Genomic DNA, 16,199 nt, shown 5'->3' with positions numbered 1-16,199 from the left:
GTAACTTGACAGCTTTAAGACTTGCGTGCTTCAAATGCCAGAGTTCCTGAGTCAACATGACTGGAGGAGGAATTCTGGGAGTTGAAGTCCACAAGTCTTAAAGCTGTCAAGTTTGAACACTCCTGGGGTTTTTTTTCCTAAAAGGTTAGGGGTGCAAGGATCTTGTAGCTTGACAGCTTTAAGACTTGTGTGCTTCAAATGCCAGAGTTTCTGAGACAACATTTTGGTTGCTAAGCAAGAGCGTTGTTAAGTGAGTTTCACCACATTTTACAAGTTGATCAGGCCCATCCAGTCATATGGCTGGCAAGCCACTCCCACCCTGTCACATGGCCAGCAAGCCACTCCCACAAAGCAGGCCACACCTACAAAAGAGATTCTAAATTTTTTTGAAACCCACCACTGTTCTACGAATACCGTCAGCAGAGCGGGTAGGGCTTTGCTAGCAGCGGTGGCTCTTCCATCCCAAGGACCAGCCCCTAGATTTCCACTGCTTTCCTCTCCTGTGCCACATCTATTCATCTCTGCCTCCTGCCTTTTGTCCCCAGAGCTCGGGTGGGGCTTTGCTAGCAGCGGTGGATCTTCCATCCCAAGGACCAGCCCTTATATTTCCACTGCTCTCCTCTCCTCTGCCACATCTATTCATCTCCGCCTCCTGCCTTTTGTCCCCAGAGCTCGGGTGGGGCTTTGCTAGCAGCGGTGGATCTTCCATCCCAAGGACCAGCCCTTATATTTCCACTGCTCTCCTCTCCTCTGCCACATCTATTCATCTCCGCCTCCTGCCTTTTGTCCCCAGAGCTCGGGTGGGGCTTTGCTAGCAGCGGTGGCTCTTCCATCCCAAGGACCAGCTCCTAGATTTCCACTGCTCTCCTCTCCTGTGCCACATCTATTCATCTCCGCCTCCTGCCTTTTGTCCCCAGAGCTCGGGTGGGGCTTTGCTAGCAGCGGTGGATCTTCCATCCCAAGGACCAGCCCTTATATTTCCACTGCTCTCCTCTCCTGTGCCACATCTATTCATCTCCGCCTCCTGCCTTTTGTCCCCAGAGCTCGGGTGGGGCTTTGCTAGCAGCGGTGGATCTTCCATCCCAAGGACCAGCCCATAGATTTCCACTGCTCTCCTCTCCTGTGCCACATCTATTCATCTCCGCCTCCTGCCTTTTGTCCCCAGAGCTCGGATGGGGCTTTGCTAGCAGCGGTGGATCTTCCGTCCCAAGGACCGGCCCCTAGATTTCCACTGCTCTCCTCTCCTCTGCCTTCTGTATATCTGCCCATCATGCACTGGACCCAGCTGTTCCTCCTCTTCCTCATCAGCCACCTCCAGACATGGGGGCTGTTGACTCTCCATCTGAGGACTGACGGATGGCCCAGGCTTCTTCTCTGTCTCTCTGTCTGTCTGTCTCTCTGTCTGTCTGTCTGTCTCTCTCTCTCTCTCTGCCAGCTCCATTCCCTCTTCCTACTCGGAGTTCTCAAGTTGCCTTGATGCTGACCCTTACTCCCATGCCCCCTCCTCCTCCTCTGATTCAGCTGCTGGAGGGGCCATTGGCTGACAGTCCACAACAGATAGATTTTATCTTTAGCCTCTTCCATTTCTACATTCTGGACGGCATCATTTCTTCAAATGTGTCTCCCTCGCCTTCTCTCCTGCCCATATGCCATTCGGAGTTTTAAGCCTGTATAAAAAATATTTTTCAAGTCCACCAACCATTTTTTTATTTCAATGATTTCCCCCCCCCCCCCATGCTTCGGCATCCCATGGACATCAATTATGAATGAACTGAATTATGGTTTAACATGATCGGCGTCCCCCAAATATTCACTTTTTAATGGGTTCATGATAGGAAGAAAAATGGTGCCAAGAGGTGTTTGAAATGAACTATTGAATGATTAACATTTTCAGGGAAGCTGGTTTTATTTGCAATGGGGATATTTATGCAGCCGATTCATGTACCCCACTTAGCTATGGTTTATTTACTTGTGGTCTATGGAATAATCCACCATTGGTTGGGTTCATACAACTGATTAAGCATCTCCATAAACACCCAGGAATTTTGCAGCGCTTACTTTAATCTTGTTGTAGCCTGATTTTAATTTTAGCATTTGTTTTCAACTTACTGTATTGGTGGGAACTGATTTATGTCTTTATTTATGAACACTCTACCCTGCCAAGAATTTCTTTGCTTTGGCAGTATGTCTAAAAATTCTCAGAAATAAGTGCATTAAACTAATTAGCTCTGGGCTGTGATTGATACCCTATATAAAACACAAAGCGAAAGTCAGCATTGTGTCTTAGCTTGTGATGTAAAGCAAATCTTAACCACTCCTGGAGTCTGGGGAAGGCTCGGATGAGGGCTCTGTGTCGGAGGCAGAGAGGGGGCCAGGGCCGTATGCCAGTTATCAGCTGCCTTCAGAGTCAGACATCAGTGAGGCAGAAGAACAGCTGGAGCCTGTTCCCAGTGTGCGCATGCACAGAGTTTTCAGACAAAGGGAACAGCTAAAGAACAGGGGTCGACTTGGGAGTGAGGCCACAGGTGGACAATGAATGGCCGCTCCCATAGGGAATAAAGAGGAGCGTAAGGGGAGGGGAGTTTGCAGGAGACAATTAGTCCAATTCATTAGGGTGAAGATCTGTTCCTGACTTCTTGCCAAGTAATTGCTGCTACAGCATGGCATTTGGAGGATATCAGCTGGCAACTCTCCAAGCCTGATCAAGGTCTGCAGTTGGGAAATCTCTTGAAAGACCGTTGGGTGGGACTTTGCTGAAGAGGAATTCCCTTTAAACGTAATAAAAGCGGTTTTATCAAGACGAGGAGTCAGCTTCGTGCTTTTGGGAAGCCTAGGCCAGAACTTTAATCTTGCTGTATTATCCTGATGTCAGCTTGCAAAGCGTTTCCATGACTATTATCAAGCTGACATAGAAAAGGGAGGAGAATTCCATGCATACTTTTGGCCCGAGTCAGATCTCATATTTCTGCAGCTGGTGTGTAAGGTGCGCAAGTTCATAGCCTGCTGTGGCACCTCATTGGTGGATGTGATTTATGACACAGATGTTTGTGTGTGTGTGTGTGTGAGAGAGAGAGAAATAGGGGTAAAGTTCAAATCCCATTAAGCAGCAATCAGAATTGGCTCTACAGCAGAAGAAAATGCCAAAATGTTGCTCCAAATAAATGACTAGATTTCTTTCGAACTTTGTCTTGTGGCTCGAAATTTACTTAGGGTCTCTTTTGGAACCTTCACACCAGTGGTGGGTTTAAAAATTTTTTAGAACCTCTTCTGTAGGTGTGGCTTAGTTTGTGGGAGTGGCTTGCCGGCCATGTGACCAGGTGGGAGTGGCTTGCCAGCCATGTGACTGAGTGGGAGTGGCTTGGCAGTCATGTGACTGGGTGGGCATGGCCAACTTGTGAAATGTGGTGAAACTCACTTAACAACCCTTTTGCTTACAACCAAAATGTTGGCTCAGGAACTCTGGCATTTGAAGCACGCAAGTCTTAAAGCTGTCAAGTTACAAGACCCTTGCACCCCTAACCCTTTAGAAAAAGAAAAACCTCAGGGGTGTTCAAACTTGACAGCTTTAAGACTTATGGACTTCAACTCCCAGAATTCCTCCTCTCACTATTACAAGACCCTTGCACCCCTAACCCTTTAGAAAAAGAAAAACCTCAGGGGTGTTCAAACTTGACAGCTTTAAGATTTGTGGACTTCAGCTCCCAGAATTCCTCCTCTCACTCTTACAAGACCCTTGCACCCCTAACCCTTTAGAAAAAGAAAAACCTCAGGGGTGTTCAAACTTGACAGCTTTAAGACTTATGGACTTCAGCTCCCAGAATTCCTCCTCTCACTCTTACAAGACCCTTGCACCCCTAACCCTTTAGAAAAAGAAAAACCTCAGGGGTGTTCAAACTTGACAGCTTTAAGATTTGTGGACTTCAGCTCCCAGAATTCCTCCTCTCACTCTTACAAGACCCTTGCACCCCTAACCCTTTAGAAAAAGAAAAACCTCAGGGGTGTTCAAACTTGACAGCTTTAAGACTTGTGGACTTCAGCTCCCAGAATTCCTCCTCTCACTCTTACAAGACCCTTGCACCCCTAACCCTTTAGAAAAAGAAAAACCTCAGGGGTGTTCAAACTTGACAGCTTTAAGATTTGTGGACTTCAGCTCCCAGAATTCCTCCTCTCACTCTTACAAGACCCTTGCACCCCTAACCCTTTAGAAAAAGAAAAACCTCAGGGGTGTTCAAACTTGACAGCTTTAAGACTTGTGGACTTCAACTCCCAGAATTCCTCCTCTCCCTCTTCATCTTGATGATGTGCGGACGGGCGGGGGGAGGGAGCTGGAACGGGTTCTAAACGGCACTGTAGATTTGTGGAACCTCTTCTATAGAAGAGGTTAGAACCAGCAGGAACCCAGCCCTGCTTCACACCTGCAATATTATCCTGAGATACGGAAATTTGCCTCCATTCACAAATTCTCTCCTTTCTCTCTGCCTTACGTCTGTAAAGATCAACTCGACATCATTTCAATGGCCGAAACCACCATGATGCCGGAGGAGATAGAGATGGAAATGGCAAAGATTCAAAGACTTCGGGAAGTCTTGGTCAGAAGAGAATCGGAGCTGAGATTTATGTAAGTTAAGAATAGCTTTTTTGGGAAATCAGGATTCAAATCGGGACATGGAATGCTGGAGTCTGAAAAGACCTTGGGAAAACAAAAATCTGACCAGCTCCTGCCTGGTTTTCTCTGGGTTGGTAGTTGTTGCGTGAACTGCTTTTAATCCGAGGAACTTTTTTAAAAGCATTCAACCTGAAGCTGACTTAATGTAAAGCATTATTTTACAACTGTATGCAAAAACAGGCATAGCAGAAAGTCTAGGAATGATCAGAGTAGAGTAGAGTAGAGTAGAGTAGAGTAGAGTAGAATAGAATAGGATGGATGAATGGATGGATAGGATGGGATGGGATAGAATGGAATTGGATAGAATGGATTGGATGGAACGGAATAGAATAGAATAGAATAGAATGCAATGAATGGATGGGATGGGATGGGATAGAATGGAATAAAATGGATTAGAATGGAATAGAATGGAATAGAATGGAATAGAATGGAATAGAATGGAATAGAATGGAATAGAATGGAATAGAATATAATATAATAGGATGGATGGATGGATGGATGGATGGATGGGATGGGATGGGATAGAATAGAATGGAATAGAATGGAATGGATGGGATGGGATAGAATAGAATGGAATAGAATGGATTGGATGTAACGGAATAGAATAGAATACAATGAATGGATGGGATGGGATTGGATGGGATAGAATAGAATGGAATAGAATAGAGTAGAATAGAATAGGATGAATGAATGGATGGATAGGATGGGATGGACTAGAATAGAATAGAATAGAATAGAATAGAATGCATGGGATGGGATGGGATAGAATGGAATTGAATAGAATGGATTGGATGTAACGGAATAGAATAGAATGCAATGAATGGATGGGATGGGATGGGATAGAATGGAATAGAATGGAATAGAATGGAATAGAATGGAATAGAATGGAATAGAATGGAATAGAATGGAATAGAATGGAATAGAATGGAATAGAATGGAATAGAATAGGATGGATGGATGGATGGATGGATGGATGGATGGATGGATGGGATGGGATAGAATAGAATGGATTGGATGGAACGGAATAGAATAGAATAGAATGAATGGATGGGATGGGATGGGATAGAATAGAATGGAATAGAATAGAATGAATGGATGGATGGGATGGGATGGGATGGGATGGGATGGGATGGAATGGATGGGATGGGATGGAATAGAATGGAATAGAATGGAATGGAATGGAATAGAATAGAATGGAACAGAATGGAATGGATTGGATGGAACGGAATAGAATAGAACAGAACAGAACAGGTTTATTGGCCAAGTGTGATTGGACACAAGGAATTTTGAAGGAATTTTCTTCACAACCTGAAGAAAAGGGCAAACTGGGCAGTTAGCAGTCTGGCCTGGGATTCTTTAATCTGCACTGATCCTAGCACTGGATTGGATGATCTCTATTCTAGGATGCTACCTAAAACAGCCTCTTCTTCTCCCATTTCTTAGGATGGACGACATCCAGTTGTGCAAAGACATCATGACTCTTAAGAAAGAGCTGCAGAATTTAGTCGCCATCTCAGGTAATTACATTGGGGATATGACTCCAATGTGTTGCAGGAACAACTGGAAACCATCCTAAAACCCATCCTGCTGGTGACCTTCTACCGCTGCACTGTAGAGAGTATTTTAACTTACTGCACCTGTGTCTGGTTTGCCAGTTGCACAGCGCTCCAGAGGGTCAACGTCATTGGTTGCCCCCTCCCCACTTTGGAAGAGCTTGATAGCTCCCGCTGCCTTAAGAAAGTTCAAAACATCCTTAAAGATCCATCTCATCCTGGGCACCCATTTTTTTTTAAATTATTACCATCTGGCAGACGGTACAGGATAATAGATTGAAAAACAGCTTCTATCCCAGGGCAGTAACTATATTGAACTCTACTGCATAGTGCAATATTAATAAAATATTGGGGGGGGGTTTCAATTTCAATTATATGGCATGTGAAGAATATGTGTTTGTGTTTTTATTTTTATAGTTATAATGTACACTGAAGATGGCAGTTAATTTCATTGTACGAGGTGCAACGGCAATAAAGCAAACTAACTAACTAACTAACTAACTAACTAACTAACTAACTAACATGCTCGAAGAATTCTAGATTGTAGTTTGTCTAAGTCCCATTAAGCGATTTGCAAGCATAAAATCTCTCTCTTTTTAAAAAAATAGGAAACATTTCTGGAAACCTTAAAAAAACTTTCTCTGTCATTTTGTTGTAACCTTGAGCTGCAAAACAACTCTTTATTGATTGTGCAATGAGGGAAGCGTTGCGTTTTGCTTCTGCAGAACTAGTAGATATGTCACCTTCCTGTACTTGCCTTATCTGTCTGTCTGTCTGTCTGTCTGTTTCTCTGTGTGTGTTCCAGCATAACTCTGGAACACCTCGAGCAATTCCAACCAAAACTGGTTCACAGGTGACTTAACTCTCTGGAGACAAATATTGTGGGGGGTAAGACACCCCTAACATCCCTTCAGTGTGCATGTTCTATTAAGATGCAGCCTATTGTGCCTTTAAATGGCTTCGACCATACTGATATAAAATGGCTTTCTTCTGTACAGCGCAGTGGAGTTGCCATGGTAATGGCTTCACAGTCCTCCACAAGGGGGCTCCCTCTGGTAAGGAGGAAAATCCAACATTAGAAATGTTGAGTTTGCTGTAACATAGCCACCCATGGAAGAAATGACCTAGCATGCATAGTCTACTTGGGGACAACCAGACCTGAATGAGAACCTCCATAGACGCTTCTCTCTCTCTCTCTCTCTCTCTTTCTTGAACAGAGAAAGACAACACAAAGTTGCAGGATCAAAGGGAGGACGAGTTGATCCAGAAGATCCACAAATTAGTGCAGAAAAGGGACTTTCTTGTTGATGATGCAGAAGTGGAGCGATTAAGGTAAGAGAACTTCCAATGAAGAACCTTCAAGATGACCTCAACTCTTGATGACATCATGGTCTTATTCATGTAGCTTCCCTGGACGAACAATATTGCTTTCTTCTGGAGCTTGTTACAAAGCATCCTACTCCAGTCCAAGCCAAGGACTAAACTGGTCCAAACCTAATTAAACATTTTTCTCAAGGCTATTTGGATGGCTGTTGCAGCCCTTTCTAACTTGACTCCATACACACGGATATATTACTAAATTGAATTGCACAACCCATGAACTTGTGGAAAAGGAATTGGAAAATTCTAGCTAACATCAAGAAAATTATATCAAGAAAAGATGTTGTTAGTTGCGAAGTCGTGTCCAACCCATCGTGATACCCATGGACAACGTTCCTCCATCCTCTGGAGTCCATTGAAGCTCATACCGACTGCTTCCGTGACTCCATCCAGCCACCTTCTTCTCTGTTGTCCCCTTCTTCTTTTGCCCTCCATCATTCCCAGCATGAGGCTCTTCTCCAGGGAGTCTTTCTTCCTTCTCATTAGGTGGCCAAAGTCTTTGAGTTTCCTCTTCAGGATCTGGCCTTCTAAAGAGCAGCCAGGGTTGATCTCCTCTAGGATTGACTGGTTGGATCGCCTTGCAGTCCAAGTGACTCGCAGGAGTCTTCTCCAGCGCCAGAGTTCAAAGGCCTCCATTCTTTGGTGCTCCGCCTTTCTTATGGTCCAACTTTCACAGTCACACATTGCAACTGGGAAAACCATAGCCTTGACTATAAGCATTTTTCTTGGCAGGGTGATGTCTCTGCTTTTTAGTATGCTGTCTACATTTCCCACAGCTTTCCTCCCCAGGAGCAAGCCTCTTTTAATTTCTTGGCTGCAGTCCCCATCTGTGGTGATCTTGGAGCCCAGGAAAATAAAATCTGTCACAACCTCAATTTCTTCCCTACCTATTTGCCAGGAATTGAGATGCCAGATCTTAGTTTTCTCAATGTTGCATTTTTGCACTCTTCTCCTTCACCCGCATCAAGAGGCTCTTTAGTTCCTCTTCACTTTCTGCCATTAAATTGATAAAAATTGAAATTGAATTTTCTTGACATTGGCTAGAATTTTCCAATTTCTCACAAGTTCATGGGTTGTGCAATTCAATTTTTTAAAATATATATATAAAGCAGGACAAAATCTAACTTCTAATAGTATGTTATTTTGCTTTGAAACAGAGAGAAGGAAGAAGACAAGGAGATAGCTGATTTCCTACGGCTTAAGTTGAAACCTTTGGACAATGTTGTACAGTCTCCAACCAGTAGGTTTACATACCTTTTCCCCAAAGTATTCAAAAGAAAGATTTCTTTCATATATCCGTGCTCAACCCGGATAAGACCGAGTGGCTGTTGTGTTTCCCTCCCGCCAATTTGGCAAATATTCCATCTCTCAGGCTGGGGGGTCAAACATTATACCCCTCAGACAGGGTCCGCAACTTGGGAGTCCTCCTGGACCCACAGCTGACTTTCGAACACCATTTGTCAGCTGTGACCAGGGGGGCATTTGCCCAGGTTCGCCTGGTGCACCAGTTGCGCCCCTACCTGAACCGGGAGGCTCTCACAACAGTCACTCGTGCCCTTGTGACCTCTAGGCTGGAGTACTGCAATGTGCTCTACATGGGGCTGCCCTTGAAGAGCATTCGGCGACTTCAGCTAGTCCAGAATGCAGCTGCGTGAGCGATTGTGGGTGCACCTCGGTTCACCCACGTAACACCTATCCTCCGCGAGCTGCGCTGGCTACCTGTCGATCTCCGGATACGCTTCAAGGTGCTACTTGCCACCCATAAAGCCCTCCATGGTAGTGGATCTGGGTACTTGAGAGACCGCCTACTGCCGATCACCTCCACACGACCCATTAGATCTCATCGTTTAGGCCTCCTCCGAGTTCCATCCGCTAGCCAATGCCGACTGGCCACCACGCGGAGGAGAGCCTTCTCGGTGGTAGTCCCGACCCAATGGAACGATCTCCCCGTGGAGCTTCGTACCCTCACCACCCTCCAGACCTTCCGCACAGCCCTTAGAATCTGGCTATCCCGTCAGGCCTGGGGCTAAAGATTGTAACCCGCCCGAATGGTATGAATGTTGCATTTTAATCATGTACTGTCTTATATGTAAAAGTCTGTTTTCCCCCCTTCCTTTGGATTGTGAGCCGCCCTGAGTCCCCCCAGGGAAAAGGGCGGCATACAAATAAACAATCTAATCTAATCTAATATAGAAAAAATAAACCAAAATGTGGTTTTTTGCTTATGACTTTTTACGCCAAGCAATAAGGCTTACAGTATAAACTCTAGGTTGTGGCCAATTGTACTTATTTCCATAAACCATAGAATGGAATGGAATAGAACAGAACCCTTTATTGGCCAAGTGTGATTGGACACACAAGGAATTTGTCTTTGGTGCAGATGCTCTCAGTGTACATAAAAAGACAAGATACATTCATCATGAATAATAAGGTACAACACTTAATGATTGTCAGAGGGTACAAATAAGCAATCAAATCATACTAGGAAACAATCAATATAAATCATGAGGATACAAGCACAAAGTTACAGTCCTACAGTCATAAGTGGGAGGAGATGGGTAATAGGAATGATGAGAAGGTTAATAGTAATAGTAATGGGGGCTTAGTAAATAGTTTGACAGTGTTGTGGGGATTAATTATTTAGCAGAGTGATGGCATGGGGGAAAAACTGTCCTTGTATCTAGTTGTTTTGGTGTGCAGTGCCCTAAAGCATTGTTTTGAGGGTAGGAGTTGAAACAATTTATGTCCAGGATGCGAGGGGTCTGTAGATATTTTCACAGCCCTCTTTTTGACTCATGCAGTATACAGGTCTGTAGGTATCTACCTACCTACCTACCTACCTACCTACCTACCTACCTACCTACCTATCATCCATCCATCCATCCATCCATCCATCCATCCATCCATCCATCCATCCATCATCTACCTACCTACCTACCTACCTACCTATCTATCATCTACCTACCTACCTACCTACCTACCTACCTATCATCCATCCATCCATCCATCCATCATCTACCTACCTACCTACCTACCTACCTACCTACCTACCTATCTATCATCTACCTACCTACCTACCTACCTACCTACCTACCTACCTACCTACCTACATCTCTCTCTTTCTCTCTCTCCATCCACCCACCCACCCACCCACCCACCTACCTACCTACCTACCTACCTACCTACCTACCTACCTACCTAGATCTTTCTCTCTCTCTCTCTCTCTCTCTCTCCACCCACCCACCCACCCACCCATCCATCCATCTATTTATCTATCACCTACCTACCTACCTACCTACCTACCTACCTACATCTCTCTCTCTCTTTCTCTCTCTCCATCCACCTACCTACCTACATCTCTCTCTCTCTCTCCATCCACCCACCCACCCACCCACCCACCCACCCACCTACCTACCTACCTACCTACCTACCTACCTACCTACCTACCTACCTACCTACCTACCTACCTACCTACCTATACACACTATATAGACACACACACACATACACATTGTAAACCACCTAGAGAGTGCGGTAAACCTCTATGGGTTACTATATAAGTGCTGTTGCTAGTGCTATTGGTACCATCTGTTCAGTCATTATTTATGCCTGACAACAGCTGGATTCACCTACTGATCTATGATGGTTTTCTTGGGGTTAGCATTAGGGTTCAGAAACCCGAATCCGGCAATGAATGACACTCTCCATTTCTGACTTTGGCAGGGGTACCTACAGAGAAGAAAGCTGAGCCTCCACCACCACCACCACCCCTTCCTCCCAACAAGCCCACCATTGCCAAAACCAGCGCCGCTCTCATCAAGGATTGCTGTGGGATGACCCAATGCGCCATCATGTAGCTCCAGCATTTCTCTCGGGCCACGCCTTCTGCTCGACCCACTTCCCCGTTGGCTGAAAAACAACAACAACTGGTGGGCGAAGGAATCAGGACATCAAGCACCCAGATATTCTTGATCATTGAATCTCCCGTTGTATTTCTTACAGTAACTTGTGTGCTATTCTTGGTGACTCCTTGGTGTTGCATGGACCTCTGCCAGCATGCCCTAGGTTAAGATGAGGAGTAGGCATTAACTATAACCAGAACACGGAGAAGAACTGTGAGGTGTAGGCATAGATGGGGGTGGGGGATGGCTTATGGTTTGCGGGTAACATCAGGGGCCGTCTGTTATGTCTAGAACTGCGTCCCCCCAGGATGGTAAGTCATCTCCATCAAAGGTAGGAAGACCAGCCAAGGTGAACTCTGTGCTTAGCATGCTGTGTCGAATGTATCTGATCCGGCGTGGTGAACCATAGTCTGAATCCAGCCGATAGGTAAATTCCGCGTAGGAGTAGGATCAATTCTTAGTCTAACGCCAGCTCCGAAGTAGAAATAACACATAGCCCTTTTAATGGTCTGCCGAGCACCGGATACGCCTCACACCTTCCTCCTTTTTAACAGGCGGTATTGGATCGGTGGGCGAACGGAGGCAAAACACCTTCCGTGTGGCTGGGTTGGGTCCTTTTTGCAATGACATGTGTGTTAATAAAAACGCTAAATAGAATAGCTAATAGCCTACCACGAAGCCGACACTCTGTTCTATTGTGGCTTGCGGTGCCTTCTTATCCGACCCACGGGATCTCCGTTCTGACCCAGCTCCCCAAACACAACCAACCCACCAAAATTAACTCAATGATTTCCTTTATTAGGAGTGCCAGCAGCCCCGGCAAAAATTTTCTCTCTCTCACAGGCGCAGGATAACAAGTCTGTCCGGCAGGGAGATGAAGGGTTGTCTGTCACATCTACTCATCTCCACCCCCTGCCTTTTATCACCAGAGCTAAGGTGGGTGGGGCTTGTCAGAGTTTGTTGCATAAATTCAAATCCAGAAAGCACACACAGATCACTGATTCATCTGGATTCATTAACGTCTTTACACACATAAGAATAGATGAATAAATGTACAATACCAACAGGTGGTTCTTCCAAGTAAACACAAGGTAGAAGGGCTACAGGCAAACACAAGCAGTTAGTTTCATTTTAGCAGACAAGCCCAGACAGACTGCTAGTTTACTTCTCAGAGCAGCAGACTCCTTTCTTCTCAAGTTTCTGTTTCAATTCTCTGCAGACTCAGATCTTTTTAAGCTCCCATTGGCTGACTTAGTTGCTATGCCTATTCATTGGCTGACCTTGTTCCCATGTCTCTCCCAGTCATGAATATTTTAACAAGGCTTCATTAACAGTGGTGGCTTTTTTGTCCTAAGGACCGGCCTATAGATTTCCACTACTCTCCTCTCCTCTGCCTTCTGTGCATCCGTGTCAGGCACTGAACCCAGCTGTTCCTCCTCTTCCTCATCAGCCACCTTCAGATCTGGGGGCTGTTGACTCTCCATCGGAGGGCTGACGGACAGCCCAGGCTCCGCCCCTTGTCTCTCTCTCTCTCTCTTCCAGCTCCATTCCCTCTTTCCCCTCAGAGCTCTCAGGTTGTCTTACTGCTGACTCACGCCTCCTCCTCCTCCTCCTCTGATTCGGCTGCTGGAGGGACTGTCGGCCGACAGGCCACAATAATAGCTTTTGTGCGAGGAACATTTATAAGTTGTGTTAAAGTCGCAAAAAGGGAGCACACGATCTGGGGATGCTGCTACCATCATTAATATGAACCAGTTGCCAAGCATCCAAATCACGTGACCACGAGGATGCTGCAATGGTCGTTAAGTGTGAAAAATGGTCATAAGTAAAGGACTACCTGTACAATATATTTACTGGGAGAAAAAAAGAAACGCATAGCAAAGGTCATTTACTTGCTTGAAATTTTTATTGACAACTGCTTGGTCCCAAATGCACAACATTACCACTTGACCCACAAAAGTGCCCGAACAAATTAGACAAGTTTATATGCCATATTGTCGCTCTTCACCCACCCAGAGTGCATAGTTGCCTTGATCAGTTTTGTTTCAGAACAGTAAAAGAAATCAAAACGTCCAAAGTGTAAGCTAAAGAATTTCATAGCCTTAATTCATGTTCCAATCAGTTGCGTTTACATTATTTTTCTCAAGCCTTTTTTTTTTTCCTTTAAAAAAAAAACCTTCATTAAATAATCTTGTGATACGGGAGAAATGACAACAAAAAAAATTCCCCCAAATTTATCCGTGTAACTTTCAAAGAGCAATTTGGTTCAGAATGCCACATGGAATTCATGTACGATGGGATCAACCTGGCCACATCTGTATTTCGAATACAGAACACTACTGGACTTTTGATTTCTCCATTTTGTTTCCCCCCCACCTCCAAAAAAAAACTTGGGTCTCACTTTTTTTTTCCTTTTAAGATGACTTGCTCAGAACAGCAACTGGTTCTGCTAAGTAGAACAACCCAGAATGGAGTGACGGAGGCCTTCGTTTTATGCAGGTTATACATAAAGCTACAGAAAGATGGTCTCACAAATTCTCGAAACACTAGAGAGAAAGGAAATATATATCTATATATCTCGAACGATCTGTTCCTATAAACTCTAGGTCTCCGGAGGAACTGTGCCGTGTCTCAATCTACTGAGAAAAAAACCCGGAAAAAAAACCCCATAACTTCCAGTGTTTCCTTGTGTTCGTAATGGCTAAAAAATTCAGAAAGGTTCAACGTGTGGCTTTGTTTAAAACTCTTTTAAACGAAATCCATTATTTTATTTTTTTTAAAAAGTATCTTATAGCCATTTTAGTGGTATTTTCTCCCCCTCCTCCTTCAGTTGCTGGCTGTGAAACCCCCAGCCTGTTTTCTTTTTCCCCAAACCTTGTCCATTATAAAATATAATTGTTTACAAATATATATATATTTTTCCGCGTTTGGCCAGTGGGAAACCTCGGGATTCTTTTTTTGTTTTCCTTTCAACAAAGCAGTGAAAAATATTTCTGTCCTGGCAAATACAACCCATTGTAAGTGCCAAGTTTACCCGGGCAGGGGTATAAAACTTTGGAAGACGTTTTTAATGTCTTTCTCTCTTTCTCTTTAAAAAGAAGACAAAAGGATCCCAACTGACTCAACCTCTTCGGTAAAGGCTGGTCCGTTTAAAAGCCAACAACCACAACAAATCACAGCCACACACCCACAAAAAAATACCCCAATAAGAACTGGAAGCAGCTTTTCAGCACTGGGAGGAATAAAAACTAGACAGTTTTAAAAAAGAAACAACACGCTTTCCGGATGCGTACGACTAAACTTCCCAATTATTACACGTTTTTAAAAAAGTTTCGCAAACAAGGTTAGGCCACTAACCTTGGCCCTTTCTAACCTCCGGCTCCCATTTCGGCACTGCGGAAGCATCATTTGCCTTTTCTGCCTTAAAAAAAAAACCCTTCCCGTCGCCTTGCGCGATCCATGATTTATGCATTTCGATGCATAGTCTCCTGAAATCTCAACGGTGTGTCGTCCCGTCCCCCCTTCCCACCGGTCACCTCGAGGGAGGGGCGACTGAAGGTACCTCCAAAAAAACACGGCCCCGAGATGGTTCGCCCACCCCCCCTTGACCTCATCTCAAATCAGCATCCACCGGCAGCGCTTATAAAAGGGAAGCTTAAAAACCATTTCCTACACATTTCCTCGGCAGAACTGAACTATCACAAAGGCCTTTTAAAAAATGGGGGGTTGGGGTTTTTTTGGCAAGTCATCGGAAAAAAAGAAAAAAAATAATTCCCAAGTTTTGCCCTTAACGAAGTCTAAAGACCCCCAACCGTGTATTCCCATCTAAGTGACCCGTTGTTTTTTTTTTTTTTAAAAAATCCTCTCGGGAGGCCATATTTGCACGACAAACGATGCGCTGCATTGTTATTTCCCTCCCACCCCGCCCCTGATAACAAAGTCGCAAAGTAGAAACGGCCGAGAGATTTTTTTTAGGTGCGATGTGTAGATTTGACATCCCCCTTTTGGGTAATTGGAAACTTTTAAAATCCGTTCTCTGCCAAGGGTTTCCTGCATCTGCTTTTTGCCGACGTGGGACAGAATAAAAAAAAAAAGGTGGGGGGATAAAATGTTAGATCGCTCTTAACAAATATTTGAAGTTCCAGTAATAATAATAATCATAATAAAAAAAAACTGCCCAGCTTAAACTTCGGTTGAAAGTGTGCAACGTTGATTGCACAGAAGGCAGTCACAGTGATAAAGAAAACAGGTCAGGGGGCGGGGCGGGGGATACACCCCCTTCCAGAGAGTGATTAAAAATTAAAAAAAAAAAATATAGCGGACTTTATTTTTCTGTGCAGTCTTTTAACGATACGATGCTTTTCACGCCGGGGGAAGAGATTTAAAGCTTGGTGACGGGTGCAAATGAGAAGTTGGCTGCCAACTTCACGCGGCTCTTCGGCTGCTTTCGAGCGGGACTGTCCGTGACTTCTCTGCACCCTGGAGGTTCGGATGAGGAAGAGGGAGGTGCCGAGATGTTTTCTGCAGCTTTAGATGCTTCGGAGAAGTGGCCAATTTCTTTGTTCGCTTCTGAGGGACCAGCAGCCTTCTCCTCTTCAGGCCCCATCTCTGAAACAAAAGGGGGTGGGGGACTGTTGAGTTTTGGAAAAGTAAGGTAAAGGTATGGCTCCTAGTAGTAGTAGTAGTTACTGCATTTTT

The 16,199-nt window shown here is 44.7% G+C and overlaps 2 protein-coding genes across 3 annotated transcripts in view; one reads left to right on the top strand and one right to left on the bottom strand.

The window, feature by feature from the left end:
• Positions 1 to 4,496: 4,496 nt before the first annotated feature.
• BMERB1 (bMERB domain containing 1) lies at positions 4,497 to 12,142 on the top strand. Its single transcript, XM_032231396.1, has 5 exons — positions 4,497 to 4,618; positions 6,110 to 6,183; positions 7,437 to 7,551; positions 8,757 to 8,839; positions 11,323 to 12,142. Exons 1-5 carry the CDS (start codon positions 4,515 to 4,517, stop codon positions 11,454 to 11,456), a joined length of 510 nt encoding a protein of 169 aa, XP_032087287.1. The 5' UTR covers positions 4,497 to 4,514; the 3' UTR covers positions 11,457 to 12,142.
• Positions 12,143 to 13,388: 1,246 nt separating this feature from the next.
• Positions 13,389 to 16,199, bottom strand: part of MARF1 (meiosis regulator and mRNA stability factor 1) — a 54,761-nt gene continuing 51,950 nt past the window's right edge. For both annotated transcript variants that reach the window (XM_032230425.1, XM_032230426.1), the window contains exon 27: positions 13,389 to 16,109. In XM_032230425.1, coding sequence (XP_032086316.1) covers positions 15,883 to 16,109 — 227 coding nt within the window. In that variant the 3' untranslated portion in view covers positions 13,389 to 15,882. The remainder of the gene's footprint in view (positions 16,110 to 16,199) is intronic.

The sequence above is a fragment of the Thamnophis elegans genome, chromosome 14 (assembly GCF_009769535.1).
Source record: "Thamnophis elegans isolate rThaEle1 chromosome 14, rThaEle1.pri, whole genome shotgun sequence".
Classification (NCBI taxonomy): Eukaryota; Metazoa; Chordata; class Lepidosauria; order Squamata; family Colubridae; genus Thamnophis; species Thamnophis elegans.
Note: the sequence above shows the minus strand (reverse complement) of the source record. Positions and strands in the feature narration are given on the sequence as shown.

What these genes read in the sequence shown, in the direction of transcription:
- BMERB1 (XM_032231396.1), top strand. Translation starts at nt 4,515, where the DNA reads ATGGCCGAAACCACCATGATGCCGGAGGAGATAGAGATGGAAATGGCA. An exon ending in GAATTTAGTCGCCATCTCAG is followed by an intron (nt 6,184 to 7,436) that starts GTAATTACATTG and finishes TTTCTTGAACAG; the next exon opens with AGAAAGACAACACAAAGTTG. An exon ending in TGTTGTACAGTCTCCAACCA is followed by an intron (nt 8,840 to 11,322) that starts GTAGGTTTACAT and finishes TGACTTTGGCAG; the next exon opens with GGGTACCTACAGAGAAGAAA.